General features: G+C 38.9%; 9 protein-coding genes across 9 annotated transcripts; 4 read left to right on the top strand and 5 right to left on the bottom strand.

Annotated features, from left to right (window-relative positions):
* Positions 1–12: 12 nt before the first annotated feature.
* On the bottom strand, positions 13–1,268 carry I206_101613 (uncharacterized protein; the record flags this gene model as incomplete). Its single annotated transcript, XM_019158122.1, has 6 exons — positions 13–222; positions 293–569; positions 643–710; positions 780–845; positions 918–995; positions 1,068–1,268. The coding sequence occupies 6 exons, from the start codon at positions 1,266–1,268 to the stop codon at positions 13–15; spliced, it is 900 nt and encodes a 299-aa protein (XP_019008735.1).
* A 363-nt stretch (positions 1,269–1,631) lies between these two features.
* On the bottom strand, positions 1,632–2,757 carry I206_101612 (uncharacterized protein; the record flags this gene model as incomplete). The annotated part of the gene is made up of 3 exons (XM_019158123.1): positions 1,632–1,857; positions 1,940–2,167; positions 2,222–2,757. The coding sequence occupies 3 exons, from the start codon at positions 2,755–2,757 to the stop codon at positions 1,632–1,634; spliced, it is 990 nt and encodes a 329-aa protein (XP_019008736.1).
* Positions 2,758–3,246: 489 nt separating this feature from the next.
* I206_101611 (uncharacterized protein) lies at positions 3,247–4,440 on the bottom strand (the record flags this gene model as incomplete). The annotated part of the gene is made up of 3 exons (XM_019158124.1): positions 3,247–3,511; positions 3,599–3,826; positions 3,887–4,440. 3 exons carry the CDS (start codon positions 4,438–4,440, stop codon positions 3,247–3,249), a joined length of 1,047 nt encoding a protein of 348 aa, XP_019008737.1.
* A 744-nt stretch (positions 4,441–5,184) lies between these two features.
* Positions 5,185–6,141, top strand: I206_101610 (uncharacterized protein; the record flags this gene model as incomplete). Its single annotated transcript, XM_019158125.1, has 2 exons — positions 5,185–5,242; positions 5,306–6,141. The coding sequence occupies 2 exons, from the start codon at positions 5,185–5,187 to the stop codon at positions 6,139–6,141; spliced, it is 894 nt and encodes a 297-aa protein (XP_019008738.1).
* A 331-nt stretch (positions 6,142–6,472) lies between these two features.
* On the bottom strand, positions 6,473–7,639 carry I206_101609 (uncharacterized protein; the record flags this gene model as incomplete). Its single annotated transcript, XM_019158126.1, has 1 exon — positions 6,473–7,639. The coding sequence occupies one exon, from the start codon at positions 7,637–7,639 to the stop codon at positions 6,473–6,475; it is 1,167 nt and encodes a 388-aa protein (XP_019008739.1).
* An 879-nt stretch (positions 7,640–8,518) lies between these two features.
* I206_101608 (ATP phosphoribosyltransferase) lies at positions 8,519–9,871 on the top strand (the record flags this gene model as incomplete). The annotated part of the gene is made up of 3 exons (XM_019158127.1): positions 8,519–8,787; positions 9,016–9,380; positions 9,474–9,871. 3 exons carry the CDS (start codon positions 8,519–8,521, stop codon positions 9,869–9,871), a joined length of 1,032 nt encoding a protein of 343 aa, XP_019008740.1.
* A 268-nt stretch (positions 9,872–10,139) lies between these two features.
* I206_101607 (uncharacterized protein) lies at positions 10,140–12,804 on the top strand (the record flags this gene model as incomplete). Its single annotated transcript, XM_019158128.1, has 8 exons — positions 10,140–10,185; positions 10,264–10,414; positions 10,481–10,604; positions 10,681–11,221; positions 11,287–11,438; positions 11,528–12,064; positions 12,132–12,672; positions 12,758–12,804. The coding sequence occupies 8 exons, from the start codon at positions 10,140–10,142 to the stop codon at positions 12,802–12,804; spliced, it is 2,139 nt and encodes a 712-aa protein (XP_019008741.1).
* Positions 12,805–13,034: 230 nt separating this feature from the next.
* On the bottom strand, positions 13,035–15,240 carry I206_101606 (dihydrolipoyl dehydrogenase; the record flags this gene model as incomplete). Its single annotated transcript, XM_019158129.1, has 7 exons — positions 13,035–13,453; positions 13,523–13,721; positions 13,802–14,059; positions 14,134–14,506; positions 14,577–14,650; positions 14,933–15,121; positions 15,220–15,240. 7 exons carry the CDS (start codon positions 15,238–15,240, stop codon positions 13,035–13,037), a joined length of 1,533 nt encoding a protein of 510 aa, XP_019008742.1.
* Positions 15,241–16,307: 1,067 nt separating this feature from the next.
* I206_101605 (uncharacterized protein) lies at positions 16,308–21,345 on the top strand (the record flags this gene model as incomplete). The annotated part of the gene is made up of 11 exons (XM_070202424.1): positions 16,308–17,598; positions 17,694–18,095; positions 18,303–18,501; positions 18,563–18,700; positions 19,117–19,409; positions 19,499–19,529; positions 19,730–19,836; positions 19,914–19,934; positions 20,051–20,300; positions 20,484–20,639; positions 20,724–21,345. 11 exons carry the CDS (start codon positions 16,308–16,310, stop codon positions 21,343–21,345), a joined length of 3,510 nt encoding a protein of 1,169 aa, XP_070058525.1.
* Between the last annotated feature and the right edge of the window lie 18 nt (positions 21,346–21,363).

Raw genomic sequence — 21,363 nt, 5'->3', positions numbered from 1 at the left:
CATATATACGTTTTAATGATATGTACCATAATACCATCCCACTGCACTTAATGCTATTCCACAAACGAAATTAACACCTGAGTTAGATAATACGTTTATTCCATACCCTATTTTCTTAACATCTTTGTCTGTTATCGATTTCTGAGATTGATCAGTCAAGATTTTATTCTGCGAATTCGAGAAATAGGTAACTTGTAAATAAGCACCAAGAAGTGAATCGAGCTAAAACAAATCAATAAAAGATCATTTAGTTTTAATTTCAGTATTGGAGTCTACTAATATGTATACTTACTAAGCTCCCTGTTAAACCTAAAACTGCGCCCATACTTATCAACTCGACAGCCCAACCCAATTGATTTCTTGACGCTGGGTTTTCGATCAATAAATCAATAGACATAATTAAACCAATTAAACAACCTCCTAATAAGGAAGTACCAATTCCTAAAGGTGATATAGCACCATTTGTACCTTTTGGTACTGGTTTAAGGGTTGGCAGATATATAGGTTGATTAGTTGATAAGATACCTAATTCAGAAGCTAGAGTATCTGCTAATATAGTTGCGTTCAATCTGATATACGTCTCACTATAAGCTCGAAGCATACGAAATTCTGAGAAGGGTTGTTAAGGTGAACGGAACGTACCCTAATGATATGTATATCCCGGGCCTTGACAAAGGATGAAGGGACAAGACAGTTGAAGTTTTATCGAGCTACAATACCAAGCCGTACGATGTGAGCTTTTTCCCAGTCCGTCAGTCGCTTTTAGGAGTAATACGTACTTGAGAAGCAGGTCCAAATCTACATAATAAAGCTGCTATTAAACCTGGAAGAGAACTTGATAAGACCTAAATAAGAATAATAGTATCGTCAAGCCTCAACTTTGCGACGTTAAAAATACAGGTGGAGTAACAACACACTTGTACCCAGTTTCTATTCCCACTTGGTTTTAGAGGATCAGGTCCATCTTCAAGTTTCGCTTTAACATCGACTTTGATCTGTAAATTACATATTATTAGCAAAAATAACGACATCGAGGGCTATGAACGAGTTATTTTGTCCAAACTCACTTTTGTAGCTCTACTACCTATCAAGTACATTCCGATCATTGTCACGCCAAACACCTTGATAGAATTAGCTAAATGTCCATATCCTACTAGCCATGCTGCTATAGCACCATCTAAAGATAATGATCCTTTTCTAAAACCGTGTAGTCCAAGCGTTGTAGCGATTATAGCTGCTGAGGGGTAGAGAGGCGGTATAGATGACATGGTGGTAGGGATAAGACAGATTCTGCCGCGACGAGACTAAATGACAGATGATGAATTCCATGACAGAATCGTTGCATGCAACATACTCGTAGGATTCATCTATGTTGAATACTTTAGCATCGTTATCTCGGTGATTCGGTCATCAATGTTGATGTAGCGGAGACCCCGCCCCGCTGTTTACGTGAACTTCTCAATTCTAGTTTGAAGACGACGAAATCATGAAAGGTTTAAAGCATGCATTCAACGTGTTTGATAACATCATCATACATATATACAAGTCTTAGCAAACGGTGAGCTGCGATATGACAGCAAACCTCAAAATCATCATATACCAACACATGACAAATCTTACCTACTACGTTTTCATTCCGACCCAATAGGTTCTGCCTCATCCCCGGTGCTGTCTGAAAAATCTTCCTCGGAAACAGGATCATTTGGCCTGATACTGATAAGTCGATCCCTCACCCGTTGATTATGCTGCTTGGCCCATTCTGGATATTGAAAGTCTTTGGGATCGATAGGTTGAATCGAATCGATAAATGCCTCACGATTCTTGATTTGACCATAATAGTCCTCGGGAAGAGTTGTGCTACATGACCAGATCAAGGTATCAGATCTAGCCATCAAAATGAAGTGCCTCTAAAAGTGGGGCAGATGTCTGAAAGACTTACAGACATACCTCCGATTTCTTCTCTAATCCAATTTGTCGCCTGACCATGACAGCTTCGCACATCATTTGCCAAACTTCATCCTCGTCTTCTAAGTTGATCATTGCTGATCTTCGAAAACCAACCAGCCGAATTCTGTATTGCTCATCAATCAACACATGACGGGAAGAGACCTCGTCATGGCCTACTCCTCTTGAGTGTATCTTCCAATATGCCTCGTATAGTTTGTTTCTATGAGGTATATCAGTATAATGACCAGGTCATAGATGAGATATGAGAGCTCACCTCCACTCTTCGTCTAGTATGACCATTCCAGGTCCAATCGCATAACCGGCAAACTCCAAAAGTATAGCACAATGAAATTGTCCATCTTTAGAAAGGTATGTTCCGTAGAATCTTGGTATTGTTTCACCTTGTAAGTCTAAGAGTGGTCCATTGTAGAATTGTTCTTCTCGCACTGCTTCGTCTAATACTTCATCCGGATCTACATATTCCCAATACTCTGGATCCATGCATGGATAGTCCCATCTAGCCAGCAGCTTCAGTACTACCTTGCCGTATTCTGAATGTTCGCCTAGCCAAAAATCCCAAAGATACCCCGGGCGCATGTACTTAGTCACAGTCAGAATGTCGATTTTTGCGCTAATGGAAGTGGACAGGTTTAAAAGTCCGTCTGAATGGTTGACAGTTGGGGTATTTTGGTCAACTTGTGTTCCGGTGGCGATAGGTGATGTAGGCCAACTGCGTTGAAATTCAATACCGGACTTCATATGGCTTCGACCGCTGGTTAAGCCGGGAGCACATTCTATCTTGAAAGACATGAGTCGACCCTAGATGATGTTGTTGAGGCAAATTTATTTCATGTAAGGAAATTCGCTGCTTTGACAGGCGAAAGATTGCTGATATAGAGAACGGCAAGCTGTATACGCGCATGGTAAACTTGATCCAATGGTAGTCGTAATACCCGTGTGGGTTAGACATTGACCCAAACTGTAGTCTATTAAGATTTAGCATCCAAACCTCCTTTCGCTCTCTGCCATCAATTCCGGCTGATGTGTCCGAATTTTTCATCAGAGACATACCAAAAGGAAAGAGAAAATGATGGTAAGCTACTGTACATACGCGAAAACGGGTTAATATGTGAAGGTGGCACTTTTCTTCGGTTTGTACTTGCAACGACTCTCCGAACTTGGTCAAAATGTTCTGTAGCATGATAATCAGGGCAGATTACATATACAAGGCCTAGCAAATGGAGGCAACGAAATATAGTGACCACCGAGGTCTACTAAAGCAATTCGTATCTACAATAATCAGGTTCCACTGCCGGACCCATACTTAGCCTCCTGTTCTTTGTAGTACGCTTTTTCATCCGAATCCAAGCTCGAACATGTACTGTCGGAAAGATAATCATCAGAGTCGAGGTCAGGTGTGAATAAGCCTTGATCTTTCAACCATTGGTCGTGCTTTGCAACATAGTCAGGTAGAACGAATTCCTTAGTAGAGCATGGTTGAATTGACTTGATGAATTCATCGCGGTCAGTTACCTGATCATAGTAGATTGCTGGAAGTGTGTGACTACGAGAATACATTATTGACATCAGTAAATGGTCTACGAGGAGTCGTGTGGTATGATTTCGGTAGTGTTGATCAATGAGTACTCACAGTTGAGCGACTGAAGGCTTCTCGTTCCCTATCTGCACTCTGACGTCTATGGCTTCGTACATCATGAGTAGTACATCGGCCCCATCCGTCAAAGTTATTGGAGCTGATTTCCTGAATCCGACTAGTCGAATTCGGTGTTGGTCGTCAATCAGAACGTGCCGAGAGCTTGTGTCTCCGTGAGATACGCCACGTAAGTGAATTTTCTGATATGCTTCGTATAAATTGTTTCTACGATAACATTGATAGGGTGAGTTGAAACTTGCTTCAAGGTTGAATCTGAGAGCTCACCTCCATTCCTCATCCAATTGTACGAGACCCGGACCAATAGCGTGACCAGCGTATTCGAGCAGGATTGCACAATAATTTTCCCCGTCAGACGAAAGGTAGGTTCCGTAAAAAGTTGGAATCGTATTGCCTTGCAGATCTATAAGAGGTCCGGTATAAAATCGTTCTTCGTTCACAGCTTCACCTAAAATATCTTCTGGAGCAATATATTCCCAATATCCCTCTCTCATACAAGGATAATCCCATGTAGATACGAGTTTCAGCACAACTTGTCCATACTTTGAGTGATTACCTAGCCAGAAATCCCAGAGGTAGCCTGATTTGATGTGTTCAGTGATGACAACTATATCGGGTTGTGGTTGGGATAATTTGTCGACGGATGCGGGTGAGGAGGAAGAGGCTGATAGACTTTCGTTCCAACCTTCGGTGTTCTCTTTGTCGGTTTCACCTCTTGTACTTTCTCGAGATTTGGAGAGGTATCGATGGAATATGAGACCGCTTTCCATATGACTCCGACCCTCGGTTAGCCCGGCAATACATTTAATTTGAAAAGACATGCTGGATGCTGTATAGTTGTTAAAATCAGAGCATAGAAGCTGAAATGGGAAGTCAGAACACAAAGTAAGCCGAAAATGGATTAAGTATAGGTCATACATTGAATTCGTAAACTCACATTGGTTTGACGCAGACTGTTACACGCAATACAGTCGGCGTCGCAATCCCATCAGCGATGGGAGAATATCAGCATGTGGCAACACAAACGCCTGCAATCTACAGTGCTCAACTATCCGTGGCAATTCGAGAAGAAGTATGTACCGTACAGTTGGTCCTTATGATCCGCTTAGTACATGAGGTTTGTCGATGAGTACCAAATATTGAAGTCAAGAACAACGGCATAGGGGTCGGATTATTGAGGAATGGATGACGCTTACGCGTTGAAAGAATGAGGACGGTCTTGAGAAGAACAGTATAAAAATCCATTTTTCCTTTCGTAGTCTGAACGACATTCATGAGGAGGTCTTACAAGCTCAAAAGAAAGGATAAGAAAAAGGTGGATGTGCAATAGCTGAAGGGAACGGTTAAAGCACTACAAGTTTACACCATAATGTGATGAAACATCTTGCGTCATATTTGACCAATAAAGATTCCGACTCCAAATCCATCAAAGGAAATAAATTGCAAAAAGGCTGAACACTTCTCGTGATACTAGCTATATATTGTACGAGGGTGGACCAAAAAGTCCCCAGCACTTATCACTATATCATATATCTGAATATCTTACTGAAGATTCAACGTACATCATGCCACTTCAGTCTACTTGCAGCTCATTTTCTCAATCTGAGAATTCAGATTCAGGTGGTAAGTACACTCTATAACCTGTGCCGTTGTAGATTGTGATGGTTTTCTGATCCGTGCATATAGATACTAATTTAGTGGAATCTCCCGAGTCAGAATACGCAAATGTTTTTGAGAACGATAGTCTGCAAAAGAAAAGTCGAACTCTCCGACGAACCCGATCACTAAGTGATCTTCATGAATACGACCCCGAGGAATATGCCGAGGATGCTCATTTCACCATTTCACCGGGTATCTTAAGAAGACATACTACCACACTGGCGGATATTAATGGCGTCCTGAGTGATGAAGATCTGCCTGATGATTCAGAAAATGACCATGAAGTCCATCAAAATGATAAATCAGCTGAACTTTCCACAGATTATTCAAGATTAGACCACTCAACTCTTCATCACTCTGGGTATGATCATACTGTAAACAACGTGAATGGCAATTGTGATATCAGTACAATCAATACTTACGGTGATTTAACTCAATACACTATGCCAATGAGTCATGTTGAACAACAACCTTTTTATCCTTGTATCGTATCCTCTTATCCTCAAAAATTCAGTTCTAGAATACAATATCAATATGCTCAGAACGTACGCTCGAACTACTCTCCTGACTATCATGTTCCACAAATCCAATGGGCGTATCAAGATCCTCTCGAGAATCAAATTGATCAATTACATACCGATATCATTGAAGATGATATTGCTGATCAAAGAGCCATGCATGGCTTGCCATCTCTATCCTATCCTGTGATTCCGAAGTGTTTTTCCAATCATCATTCGTGTTGTCAACCTTCACCTGAACATACAAGCATGATACAGTATATGTATCAACTTCAATGGAAAGTTAAACTTGAGGCAATGGTAGCAAAAAGGGAAGCAAAGCAGCAGAGGAAGTCTAGATCGTAAGATTGATTAATGAGTGACCTATGCGTACCCCGTTGACTGCACGAAAAGAAATAGGGAAGCAAGAGCGGAAAGAAGGGTAGAAGGCAAACGGGGCGAAATTGAGTAGGAGGCAATGGATGGGGCGAAAGCTTTCTTTGGATTGCCAATCTCGGTTTGGCACTATTAAGAGAAAAGTCACTTGTTACATACATGCAGTGTTTTATGCTAAGATACAAAATAAGGATGTATGGATTTTCTTATTGGCCTCTCAGGTATATATCCGTGGTATTTGGATAAAAGCTTCATCAACGCTTCCTACGCTGCTAGAGAAATGTTTTCCATGTCCATCGTCTCAATCTTCAATGACTTCAACTCTTTCCAGATAACTCTCCGGAACCAATCCCACTACCTCATCTATCCCAGCTATTTTCCCAGCCAAGACTCTAACCCTTCTAGCTATTACCCAACCTGGATCTCCATTTCCTCTTCCACTCAAGCTTATCAAATCACCTTCTTCAAGAGTCATCTCACTTGAACTAAGAGCTTCAAAAGGATACGCAGCTCTATAATAACCTTTAGGTTCTATATTCTCCGGTAAAGGTTCCAAGATGTTATATGAATATCCAAATGTTTCTCCACTATCACTTTGTGCAGGTGATGAATAATATTCTTCTACTTCTTGTTGAGCTGGTTCAAAATCACCTTCATCAGAATCTTCATCATCGAATGTAGGTCTTCCATCTTCATCACCTGTAAATATAATAGGTTTATTTCTCCATCCACCTAAAAATCCAAATCCTCCCCATCCACTACCATTTGTTGAAGATTCTCCATAATCATCTTTTCCTCTAAGCCATTTGTAGCCACCTGAATCATTAGTATCCCCTTCTTCTATAACTCCTCTACCATGAAATCTTTCATCATTTAAATCAAATGCAAAATCGCGAATTGTAACTTCAGGTAATACCATTTGAAAAAAATCTGATAATTGTGCTAAATGAGATTGTGAAATTTCAGCAGAAGGTTCACTAATATTTTCAGGTATTGAATTTTGACTTTGTCTAGATTCAGGTTCTTTACCCGTTGAAGAAGGTGTATTTGATTCAGGTAAAATAATATTTATGCCTAAAGTTGATTTTGGTCTTGGTTTACTTGAAGCCCTTGAACCAGGTCTTGGTTTTCTAGAATTGGAAATTGATACAGCTGATGAGTTTGAAACTCGCCTACCTCCTCTGGAGGATGTAGAGGTTGATCTATCTCGACCAAAAGATGAAGAAGAAGGGTCAAATAGGGCTGAAGGTGGTCTTGATGATGCAGGCGATGCTGGTGCAGGTCTGGAAGAAGTCAATGAGGGTGAAGCCGAGACTCGCTTAGAAGGTGATGGTGCGGGAGAGGAAAGGTCTACGATTCCGTGTGAGGGTATTGGAGATTGTAGAGACGGCGAAATATTTGATTTACTCGGTGATGAGGTAAAACGAGATGGCTTGGATGGGGAGCTTGAAGGATCTTGGATAGACATTTTCGCAGGTACATTGGCTTCATCCGTTGCTATCAATGACTCGCCAGCCATGCGATATTCTGGCTGATATGGTCAATGCTTCTCATAAGATCATGAAGGTCAATTTGCTGCACTTACTTGTATCTATCACATCCTCCTCAACTGTGGCTTGCGGAATTGGCTTTGTCTCATTCATGTCCGTAGAGTCGTCCAGTCGGACTTCTTACCAGAATAGTATTGTCTTGATGAAGCGGGTCAGTGAGCGTACCCGAGAGTTGAAGCTCGCAAATTAGGAGTGTTATATACGGGCCTCGTATATCGGTTGCTTGACCGTATCCCGCGAAGATGAGCGAGTGGAATTGGATTTGCTGAGACTGGGGTGTCGAAATTTCAACAAGAGTTCCGTCCCCTTTGAAACTGTATACTAGGACTACACTTCAGTGGGTGAGTGTCATGTGTCCATATTATTTTGATGTTAGATGAAATTATTGTTACGTATCTGCTTATTTAAGGATGATCATCGTTTGTAGTTTCAGTTACGTTTTTCCAATCAAACAAAGAACGCTAAAACGCGTTAAACATAAGCTTTATAATCATTAATCACGTGGTCACATGCTCAAAATTGCGTATGCCTATCTATTCCAGCGGTCATCTGACGCACCTATTTCGTCGGCTTCTTTAAACCCTGAATAAATGTTGAATCGATGAAATGGTTTGGTATTTTCATCAAAAAATCCAGACGTCATGAATCATTTTCAACATATTTATTTGTTGACCTTCTGAAAATATACCAAATTACCTGTCATAGTACACTCAAAAAAGCAGTATATCTGCTGTCATTCACTTCTCTACCCATCTGCCCACATATTAATCACTAAGAAAAAGCGGTAATTCGCAAATATGTCAGCTCAATCAACCATTCCTCCTACTTCTTCCCCATCTCCAGCCGAACCTTCGTCAATGGGTGGTCGAGCATCAAAATCATCATTCGGAGCAGAATCAACAATGTCTTTATTGGTTGACTCGTTAAAGGATAGATTATTATTTGCCGTCCCAAAAAAAGGTAGATTGATGGAAAAGACATTAGAAATTTTAGCTGGAGCAGATATTAAATATAACAGGGCTCATAGACTGGATGTAGCTTTGGTTCAAAATCACCCTATCGCTTTGTAAGTGCGCAATTCATCAGCTCATTCGGATGGTCTGAGCAATCATTCTCCTCTCCGCCTTGAGCCATGTAGATTCCGCTGGTGTCAAGTGATCGCTCAAATCTTGAGCACGTGTGTTGAGCTGGTCAACTTCAGGTTTGAAGACGACTTGCCTACCCAATACTCATAATGTCTCCCCCGCCTGACATCTGCATGTCTAATACCGCTGACTCTCTATCTGACCCACAGAGTATTCCTGCCAGCGGCAGATATTCCTCGATTCGTAGCTCTCGGTTCAGTAGCATTAGGAATCACAGGTCAAGACGTTATAGCAGAATCAACTCATGCCGATAATATAACCGAATTATTACAATTAGGTTTTGGTAAATGTTCATTACAAGTTCAAGTTCCCGTTACTGGACCAATTCAGACTGTAGAAGGTTTATCAGGAGGTCGAATTGCTACTTCTTTCGAAGTTTTAGCTGCGGAACTTTTCAACGGTAAATCAGGTATAGATTCTAAAACTGGAAAAAGTACAAAAGTGGAATATGTTGGTGGAAGTGTTGAAGCTGCTTGTGCATTGGGTATGGCAGATGGTATCGTTGATTTAGTTGGTGAGTCCATCTCATTATTAAGTTATGTACAGTCTTCTTGACTTCGAGCGTTGAAATGAGTGTTTCACTGACAATCTTTCGTTCCGTTTACAGAATCCGGAGATACAATGCGAGCAGCGGGTCTTCACGCAATTCACACACTTATGAAATCGGAAGCAGTCTTAATCACATCTAAAGAACCTCATCAAACTTTAACACCTGAATTGAAATCATTAATCACATTGATTAAATCTAGAGTAGCAGGTGTATTAGCAGCTAAAAAATACGTCTACGCATCGTATAACATCGAAAGGAAAAATCTAGATAAAGCTTTAACTATCACACCTGGAAGAAGAGCTGCCACAGTTTCACCATTAGAAACTGAAGGTTGGGTAGCTGTATCTTCAATGGTTGAACGTAAAGAAATGGCAAAGGTAATGGATGAATTAGAAACTACTGGTGCAGAAGATATATTGATTTTCGCTTTGGATAATTGTAGAGTCGGCATTTAGGCTTTGACTCAATTGAGGATACGTTAGAGAGGATATATAGACATACATTCATATTGGGCATTTATGCATAGTATACAATTTTATCTGAAAACATCTGTGCCTCAATCTTATTTTATCATGATTAATTTTATCCGGCTATGACGCCACAACCATCCCGGTATGTCATGCTCTGTCACTTATTTCATTTCAAGTCCTTCGCTTGCCTTGAACTAAGACCACTCGCATCAATTCTGCTGTCCGACAGAGTAGACAGATTTGAATAGACGCGATGACAAGCATTCCACCCCCATACTCATCAGGAGATCATGCTCAAGGTGAGTAATCATGTATACTGATTTGAGCGCATTGATGATCTCTATAATTATATCACTGATCTGACGCACTTGATCCAGTCCAAGCTGTTCCTCCTGGGTCTTCGTCCTCAACCACCACTACAACAACATCACAGAATCATGAGTTTGCGGAAACGACTTCAATAAGCCTTGAATGGAGATTAACGGGTTTGAAAGCTATGTATGACAGTACGAGGGGTGATCAAAAATCGTATGTCCCCAGTCTCAGCTTTCATCATCATTAAAGGTTGAAGCTCATTGCTTGACACGATATTAGGAAATGTATTAAATCTGCTATATTTGGAGACGCAGACAATCTTTGGGAAGTATTATGGTATCCTAATGCAGGTACTTCGACTCAGACTACGGGTGATCACGTCAGTCTGTATCTATCTTGTGTTGTAAGTCGACATATCTATATTACCGGATAATCTCCCTTTTATAAAAATCTACTAATAATTCATACCGCTTGAAAAGCCTACAGCACAAGAAAGAGAATCATCAATTCAGAATAAATGGACTAGAAAAGGATTATGGTGGTTTAAATTTGAAGTTCGTCCTATTCCTTCATCAAATATTGAAATTTCAAGATCATCTGGAAGTTCTTCATCACGAACACATAATTCAACAGATGCATTAGCTTCAAAAGATGCATCAGATCATACTTTTGCAGTTAAAACTGCAAATTGGGGTTGGCAAGCTTTTGCTAAAAGAGATTTATTATTTCAAAATCCTCAAGTAATTCAAAGTGATAGTTTTATGATTATTTGTACTATTCAAGCTCAACCTCAACCACCTGCTGGAATTTGGTTAGGATTAGGAGTTCAACCTTCTTCTTCTAATTTAGGAAAAATTAATGGAACAGGATTAGGAAGTAGTGGAGGTGGACTTAGTGCTTGGTCAAATTTAGATGGTAGTTCTGGTGGTGTAGCAGGTGGTACATGTGCAGCTGGGGGTGTAAAAAGAGTTGTACCTAAAGAATTAGTCAATAGTGTTGGATCAATGTTAGATGATCCTTGTAAGTACATTTTGCTTCCTTGAGGAATTGAGAGAAATATGTGTCTGACTTAGTGTAATAATTAGTATATTCCGATGTAGAATTTATTATTCCTTCTAGAAAAGGGGGATCTCCTCCAAGACGTATATACGCCAACAAGAAATTATTGCGAAGATATGAATATTTCCAAGCTATGTTTCATGGCGGGTTCAAAGAAGTCGAAGAAGATTATGAGGATGTAAGTGCGATTGATCGACCCATCTAAACTCCATCATATTCTTGATATATCGCCAGGAAAAATAGCTGACTACTAAAGTCACATGGCAGGATGACTCCGACGACGACATTTCCATATTATCAGATTCGGATATTGATGACGAATTTAATGAATCCCAAGAAGGTTATATCGATGCAGCTTCTTCAAGTAGAAGTAATAAAGGTTCAGCAGCTGATCAAGAGTTACATCTTACCACAACTACAAGTAGGAATTCGTTTGATATTCGAAGAAGTTCAAATGAGGTCGAAAGACCAAATATTAGAGAAGATCAATCGGAAACTGATACATCTGTCACTTCTTCCGAGATAGGAAATAGCGGTACAAATACTGGTAAAGATGACAAGGATAATTCTGTAGAAGTTGGGAATATTACAATAGAATCGGAAGACGTTGGAAATTCATCAAAATCACAAGCTAAATCGGCATCAACTCATAAGAAAACATCAAGTATAGCTGCAAGTAATAGTAAATCTGAGATTAGTTCTAAAGTCGGCAAAAGAGGTTCTGAATCAATACCTGGTCCCAAAAAGACCAGAGTAGTCATTAGAGATGCAGCTTGGAGTACTTGGTGGGCTTTGTTATATTGGGTAAGTGGGCGTTTCATTAGGACACAATACATGCAGCTGATGACGTTTTATTAAAAATGAATTTTAGATTTACACAGATACGATTTATTTCGCACCATTGACTTCATCATTCGAATATCAAACTTCTCAGAGAGGTTCAACGACAAGTACAAATACTGTGATTGGTACAAGTGGTGATCAAGATATACCTAAAAGTAGAAAAGAATGGATACATAAATGGATGTTAGAACATGGTATAAATTCACCTCCACCACCTTCAACGTCATATACAAGAGGTATATTTGATAATGATGATGATGATGATGATGAAGAAGAAGAAGTATGTAAAATTGGACCAAGACCAATTTCATCAAAAGCAATTTATAGATTATCTGATAAATTAGATTTACCTTCATTAAAATTAAGATCATTTCAACATATTTTAAATCAATTAACTTTTAAGAATGTTCCATTAGAAGTTTTTAGTAAATTTAGTTCAACTTATGAAGATGTACGTAAATTACAAATTAATTTTTTCTTAAAAAATTGGAGTGAAATTAAAAAATCAGAAACAATGTCTTCAATTTGGACTCAAATTAGAAATGGAAAACATGTTGGATTTGAAGAAGGTAAGTTGTTTTACAATAAAATTTGATTTTTGAAAGAAACTTTAACTTATGATTATGATTTTTATCTAAAAATTAATTTTTTTAGTTTGGCCACTTATTGTTAGTCAACTTGATTTTAAACCTTCAAATTAAAGGAAATGACCTAAATCTGTAAAGAATATTATTAACCCATATGTATAATAAATTTTGGATTGTTCTTTTTGTTTTTTTATCATCTTTGAAATTATTTACCACATACACAAAGGGAAGAAAAAGATTGATTTTAATTTTGTATATCAATATCAATTGCATGTAAAAATATGGATAATAAATTACTATTACTTGATATCAAATTATCCTATTATTTATCCTATATTCTTCATTTAAAAGTTAATTGGTTTATCATAAGAAGCTAAAGCAGCTTCTTTAAAAGCTTCAGATAAAGTAGGATGAGCATGACAAGTTCTTGCAATATCTTCTGCAGATGCTTTATATTCTAATGCTAAAACAGCAGATGCAATCATTTCACCTGCATTTGGTCCAATTATATGTACACCTAAAACTTGATCTGTTTCTTTTTCAACAATAAATTTAACGAAACCATCTGAATCTTGATTTGTTTTTGCTCTTGAATTTGCTGCAAAAGGATATTTACCAATTTTATATGAAATACCTTCTGATTTTAATTCTTCTTCATTTTTGCCTACCCATGCTACTTCAGGATGAGTATAAACTACTGAAGGAATTGCATCATAGTTTACGTGTCCATGACCTGATTTAATTATTTCAACGGCAGCAATACCTATTGTTGGGGAAATCCAAATTAGTTAAAATCAACCCTTCCTCCTCCTCAACTAGATGAGATACTCACCTTCTTCCTCTGCCTTATGGGCAAGCATAGGACCGAAAGTGACATCTCCGATACACTTGACACCCTTAGCGGAAGTGTTGAATTGATCGTCAATGACAATTCGTCCTCTCTTATCAGTCTCTACGCCAATAGCTTCAAGGTTGAGTCCCTTGGTGACTGGTCTTCGACCAATAGAGACAAGTACGACATCGGCTTCGAGCTATCAAGATTCGGCTTTAATCAGTCTCGTGACCTAGTTTTGCATCAAATCATTGCTGATTCAATGAATTAACGACTCACAGTCTCCTCTTTACCACCTTTAGCAGCATCAACTTTGAGAGTAACTTTATCTCCATTTCGTTCACCACTGATGACTTTAGTGTTGAGCTTGAATTTGAACCCTTGCTTTTGAAGGATCTTTTGGAATTGTTTACCAACTTCTGCATCCATACCAGCACCAACTGCACCAAGGTATTCAACAACGGTAACTTCAGCACCTAATCTAGACCAAACTGAACCTAATTCAAGACCGATGATACCACCACCGATGACTACCATCTAAGTAATCACCGATTCATCAGCTTCCGATATTGAAGAACATGCAGCAAACCACATCAGAGTTGTCGGCTCACCTTTTTTGGGACCTCTTTCAACTCTAAAGCACCTGTACTTGAAACGATTCTCTCCTCGTCAATTTCTATACCCGGGAAAGGAGTAACTTCCGATCCAGTAGCGATAATTACATTCTTAGCTTCTACTTGAGTTTCGCCACCTTCTAACAAGTTGACGTTGATTTTTGATGGTGATGCGAAAGAAGCTTCTCCTTTGATATAATCTACACCGTTTTTCTTGAACAAGTAAGTCTCGATACCACCGGTAAGAGCTTTGACAGAAGCTGATTTGGCTGCCAACATCTTTGGCAAGTTGAGTTTAACATCGGTAACATCGATACCTCTGTTTTTCAAGTCATGTTGTGTTTGGTGATAGATGTGGGAGTTGTTCAACCTGCAAGAGGATTGAATGTCAACAGCCGTATCAGACCGTCGTTCCATCGATTCTACCTGAGAGCACTTACATAGCCTTAGATGGGATACATCCGACGTTCAAACATGTTCCACCTAACGATCCTCTTTTTTCAATACAAGCGGTCTGGGAGAGTAGACATTCTTGTCAGCATCGCAAACTTTGTCCAGCACATCGATATGCTCTTCTCGCCCTCAAATAAAACTGCAATGATCTTCATTGCTGCTATTCGTGAACCACCAGATATTATGATAATCAATCCTCTTGCCACCTGCTTTCTTTATTCATCAAACAATCTTTCTACTTGGTTTCATTGAGTGAATCCTGTCCTCCGAAATACTCTTGTCTTCCATTGCATTCATTCCTTCAAATAACTCTCGACTATTGTCTAAGAAGATGTGAACTCACCTTGAAACCCAATTGAGCGGCTTTGATAGCAGCTACATAACCACCAGGTCCACCACCAATTACAACGACATCATAAGGATCTGAAGATGTAGCTAAACCTCTAGATTGTAAAAAGGTCAATCGAGGTAAAGTGGAAGATTTGGAAAAAGAAGAAGAAGGTTTAGAAAGAGGTCTAAGGAGATTTTGAGCCTATTCAAATGAGATAACATAAAATTAATCAGCATCGATGAGAAATCACTTGAAATCCCGCAATTCGAAGGAGGGAAAAGAGACTAGCCGATACTTACGAATGGTTGTCGAGAAAGCATTTTTACCAAATTGTGATACGCTAAACAAGCGATAATTTGATTTATTATAAAGATGAAGCGAATGATTAAGGATGCGAAATGTACAAGAGAGTGAATGATCAAACGGCAAATGTTATCCCAGGTACTCGTAGGGATAGAGATCAAAAGGGTAGCCGTGCCGATAAATCCGCATGGTGAATGTGGCACCACCATACAAATCCCCCAATTAAACGGAATATCCGTTGGAAATCCTTTTAAAAAGATTGAAATCATGCTTAAATGGTGAGATTGATGTTACGCCAGAAACGATGAGTAGGTATTGAATACTTTGCTCATTTCCATTATTGACACAATCGTACCGATTAACATTTCTGAAACAGAACGAGTAGTCAATGAACGACGTCAGCAACGTATACTCACACAAATCCACGCCGATCGCCTTGAGTGTAGATGGAGTACTGATCAAGAGAGCAATGGGGTATCTCACAACTTCACGACACACTAAATCTGCAAGACTTTACTTTGATGGAAAAGGACTTCTTTGAGTACTAAAGATAAGATATGCAGTCATGGAAGTCACGGTCGCAAAGTGGTTCCAGTAAGAAGTGTGGTCCTAGCTGAGTTACTCCACCTTCAACCAAAGGACCCCTCATCCTTATTATTCTGACTAAAAGTAACCCTTACTGAAAGTAACGTTGAATGATGAGACTCATTTTACAATTCGCTGAAAACACGCCGAATCCGGTCAATACGTTGATTACACTCATTATGTCTGTAATATTATGCTAAATTATTTATAGCTTTATATTATACTATTCGTCTCTCCCCTGTTCTCGATAAGCGGACACATTTTAAGAAGCTCTCACACCTGACTCCCGTAGAGGTATCGACCTTCTTATCTCCAAGTTATACAAAGGACGTCTACTTGAAGAATATCTACTGTTTATTATTTACATATAATCACCTCACTCCATTGTTCTCTCTCGACGAAATAGTTCGTCACCACAATTGGGTAACCTGGCAACCCATAACCAGACCATCGAGTGATTTGGGACTTAGATTCCTTTGTCATCGTATACTTAGTCAGAATGGCAAAGAAAAAGAAGAACACGGATAATCCGATTACAGAAGTAAATACAACGAAAGCTCCTTCAGCTTCAGAACCTGCAGAAGAGGGAGGAGATGGACAACCGAGTCAACATCATCATCACGATCATGAACATCATCATCATCATTCTCATTATGCTAGATCAGTAGATTCAGATGGAAATGTAAAAGAAACTACAACTGATATTGTAGAAATCAAAGAAGTTAAAGAAATTCCAGCAGAACAAATTGTAGTTTCGGAAAAAAATACAATAACACCTTCAATTTCAATTTCGAAACCTAAAGATCCTTCACACCTATCTGTACATACAAGTAAAAAAACTAAATCAATTATTCCTACTGTTACACCTACTCCAGCACCACCTTCTACAAAGGCACCAACAATCAAACCTCCTACTGTCATACCAACTCCTACACCTTCTGTGAAACCGCCTTCAGCCAAAGACGCGCCACCTCCTAGCTCACCTGCTCCATCTCATAAATCAAGATCATCACATCATCATCCGGAAGTAATTGTAAACGTAACCATCCCTCAACCAGCTCCTGCTGCTCCGCCTATAATTCTTCAACCCCCTGCTCCCGTTCCAGCAGAGATAGTTGAGACGGAAGAGATTGACGTCGAAGAGCCTGTCAAGGCCACACCTCTAGTCGTCCCCACTGAGATTCCTCCTACGCCGAAAGCTCCGACATTGATCGCTCCAAGTCCGAAGGCGCCTTCAATTCGATCGTTAGCACCTGCTAAATCGGTCAAATCTAGAGCTCCTACCGTTATTGAAGAACCACCAGAGGATGAAGTGGTAGAAGAGACAAAAGTTATAACTACTACAACAACAACTACCACTAAGAAGAGACCACCTAGTCCACCGAAAACGCCTCAAGTAATCTCAATCGATAATCCGTTTGTCGAAAACGTTGAAACCCCTCCTCCTCCTCCATCTTTACCTAAATCTACAAAATCAAGTAAACCTCCTGCAGCTCCAGCTTTGACAGTACCTTCACCTGCGTTGCCAGCTACCCCGATGAAATTACCAGATTTCTTGAGATGCTCAGGAGGAAGTGGAGAGAAGAAACCAATGAAATTGATCGAGACTACAACTGTAGAAAAGTTTTATGTCCCCGATGAATCGGGCAATAACGTAGAAGTCGATACGGCGGCAACCACTATGGGAGGGGCAACGACCAAAGGAATAGGAGGTGCTAGAAGTGCCGCTTTGACACCTAGTCCCGGGAGACGAAGCGGTACCAAAGGGGGAATCAGACCTATACCAATGGGTAAGTGCACCACCAATGTTCCCGAGTGTGGAGCAACTCAATTCGTTGCCCTTACAGTTTTACGAAAGCTGCTAACGATCATTGTCATGTTTTAGTCGACTATGAAGCACTCATTCAATCTACTCCTCCTCATTCGATCAAGAAGTCTTATCGAGTTTTACCACAAGCTAGAATGACGCCTTCTCCTCAAGGTCCAAAGACCATTGTTACATACTCAGCTCAGCTTGATCGAGATTCGCAAGGTAATGAGCATCTTCACGCTAGATTGAGGGATTATACAGGTGTGGTCAAGGAGGTTGATCCTACTATGCCTCCGGCCAGTGTTATGGGGTCACATCCATTATCACCTACGACTTACGCTCAAACTACTTACGTACCTCTTCCAACCTCTGTCTCACCCGTTCATGGTGCAAAGACAGTCGTAACTTATTCTGCTCAGCTTGATAGGGACTCTCAAGGGAATGAACATTTACATGCGAGATTAAGAGATCATACTGGTGTTGTAAGGGACGTTGATCCAACTTTACCACCAATGTCAGTAATGGGAACTCGTACTCAATTATCACCTCCAACAACATATGCACCTGAACCTATGGTAACTCCATCAGGGGGGAAAGCGAAAACAATTGTTACACTATCTGCTCAATTAGATCGAGATTCAAAAGGAAACGAACATTTACATGCTAAAATGAGGGATCATACAGGAGTTACAAAAGGATTAGAACTTGATACAGGTCAAGGAGAAGTTTTACCTATGATTGAATCTGAAGAACATAGAAAGAAACGTGAGAAAAAGGAAAAGAAAGAAGCTAAGAGACTTGCGAAAGAAGCTGCTAAAGATGAATCGAAAGGAAATCCGTATAGACATGTTGGTGGAGTTGTACCTCCTCCAAAATCTGAAAGGTCAGTCTATTTGATATTACTTGGTAAAGTTGAAACAGTGCAAGCTGACCCAATAATAAAGGTATGCATATCCACCTGCTCCTACGGTGATTGAGCAAAATTCGAAAGAACGATATGCGAATAAGTTCAATAATGGACAAGGTGGTGCTCCTGGAAGTGGTATGGGAATGGGAATGGGAATGGGAATGGGTGGTATGGGGTAAGCTTGTCTCAACTTGATTTTTACATCATTTCGTCATTTCTTTTCGGATTGGGGTAATTTAACAAGTCTACTTCTGAAACTCCTCATCATCTATCCCTTTTCCGTTTCGTCAATTGCGTTGAAAACGGATATTCCTTTGGTTTCCCAACGTGTAAGGGATCATCCTTTCAACCAACCTGATACACACAGTTCTACGCATAGAGATAAGTGAAAAAATAAACTGACGCACTGACCTATTGCCTTTTACATCATACTCAAACCTACCTCGACTCGATCACATACCTGTAACTTTTCAATATACATCGTACTCCTTTGTTAAATTATTCTTATATTTGTATTTTGTATTCTATATACTTCTTATACGTATTCTGATTACCTTGTATCGTCATCTTGTATTTATACCATAATAGTAGACCACCATATCCACCAATCGCACCAGCTTTATATCCTAGACCACCACCATTAATTGCTCAAAGGCCACCAATGTTCGGTCCACCGATGATGGGAATGGGAGGTATGGGTATGGGAATGGGAGGTATGGGAATGGGAATGGGAGCAATGGGAATGCCAATGATGGGTATGGGTATGCCAATGGGTATGTCATTACCAATGGCAACACCTATACCTGGAGTCGTTCCAGGTCAACCTGGTATGGGATATTATAATTCCATGCCTGGTAGATTTGGTAGAGATATGTTAGGAAGAGGTACGCAAGGTTTTTGAATGAATGATTTTCTTAAAATATGAATTAATTGTTTCTCTGTCATTTGGCTTTTTTGGGAACATGATGAATAGATTTCGCTGGTCCAGGTGGTGTTGGTTCAAGGTATGCATCGATTGTATTCATATTTATATTTTCGTTTTCAACGGTTCTCTCATTAAATGTTCTTCAATCCCAATGGGTCTGAATGACCATGACAAACCCCTCTTGCTCCTCTTCTATCTGTGTCTGCCATGATGCTCAAATACCAAAATGGTAAATGTAGAAAAAAAAGGGAGCTGACGATAATATTCGCCTCAATTCAGTCAACCATATCGACCACCTGATCCTTCTGCTTTACCACCCATGCCATTCGGATTACCTTTCATCGCTAGACCAGGTCAAGAAGGATTCGATCAATATGGAAGGATGTGTAAGTGATGATTATTTGATCATTATTCATATAATCAAGCTGATTATAATTTCTACTTCCTGAACATAATGGTACAGTACCACCTGACTTACCAGAAGGTAAAGACGAATTCTCACCTCTTTTATCATTTTTACTTTATGATAATACCGTCTTACCGTCTTACCGGAATTTGTTACGTTGATGACATTTAGCTAATTTCAATTTCCGTTAATAGGATGGGATGGATGGGGTAGACCATTAGTCTCTACAAATCCACAACCGAATATTCCAGGTGGTATTCAACCTGATTTACCTGCTCAAATACCTTTAACAAATAATGTAGCAGGAATTCCAAATGGACAAAATCAGCAAATGCCACTTTCATCAGGAATGTATGGTAATAGTAGTACAAATGGAAATGCAATGGGAAATGGATCAATATCAAGTAGTAGTAGAAGTTCAAATGGAACAGGTAGACCAGATCAGTACGTTGGTTGGATGAATTATTATTTAATTTCTCCAAAAAGTGAAATAGATGATCCGAGAGGATATGAAGATATTGGATTTAGAGGAGGTTGGAATCCTATTAAACCGAAAAAATGATTGTGAGCAATTCGATATGAATATGCATTATTGATTCTTTATTTTTTTATATTTTTGAAAAATAGACCAGCATGTTTCGATAGACCACCTGCTAAATCAGATACATATTTTCGATATGATCAATTCGATGCTTTTTCATTACATTGTTCAAGTTTAAATTATCCACATCAATTACATTTACCACCTGAATTAATAAGTCATGATGTTAATGAAGAAGATTGGTGAGTTTGAAAATGACAATTTTATATACTTGTTTGATTGAAGATATATATTAATGGTATTAATCACATATTAATCTAATTTAGGTCAAAATTTATAAATGATTTATCAAAAGAAGCCATTAAAAAAAATTATAATAATTCATTAAATTCTTCTACTTCTACTACTACTACTACTTATTTAAAAGGATTAAAATTTAAAAATAATAAAAAAGAACCAATTTTAAATGAAATAATTCATTCTTTATTAGCTTCTTGGTCAGTTGGATTTTTTCAACCAAGAGGAATTAAAATTATTTTAGTTTCAAGTTTAAATAATAAAAGAATTTTACAAAATTCAATTGAACCTATTACACAAATTAATGGATATAGAAATGCAGAAGAATTTTCAGATGAAGAATCAGATTTTGAACAATATAATGAATTTAATAATTTAAGTAATGATAGTGAAGAAGAAGAAAAAGAAAAAGAAATGGAAGAATTATATTTACCTAGAATTGAAAGAAAATTTAGAAAAGAAGAAAGAAATTTAATTAAAAGAAGATTAAAAAAAAAACAAAATTTAAATAATATTTTAAATAATAATAAAAATAATCAAACAAAAATTGGAAATTGGGAAATTCATTTTATTTGTACAACTCCTACAATTTGGCAAAAAGGTGCAAGACCTAGAGGATATGGTGAACCTGTTATAAGATTAACGAGGTAATAATCAATTCAAACAAAA

This window comes from Kwoniella pini, chromosome 2 (assembly GCF_000512605.2).
Source record: "Kwoniella pini CBS 10737 chromosome 2, complete sequence".
Lineage (NCBI taxonomy): Eukaryota > Fungi > Basidiomycota > Tremellomycetes > Tremellales > Cryptococcaceae > Kwoniella > Kwoniella pini.
The sequence above is the reverse complement of the archived record's forward strand: the minus strand, read 5'-3'. Positions and strand labels throughout refer to the sequence as shown.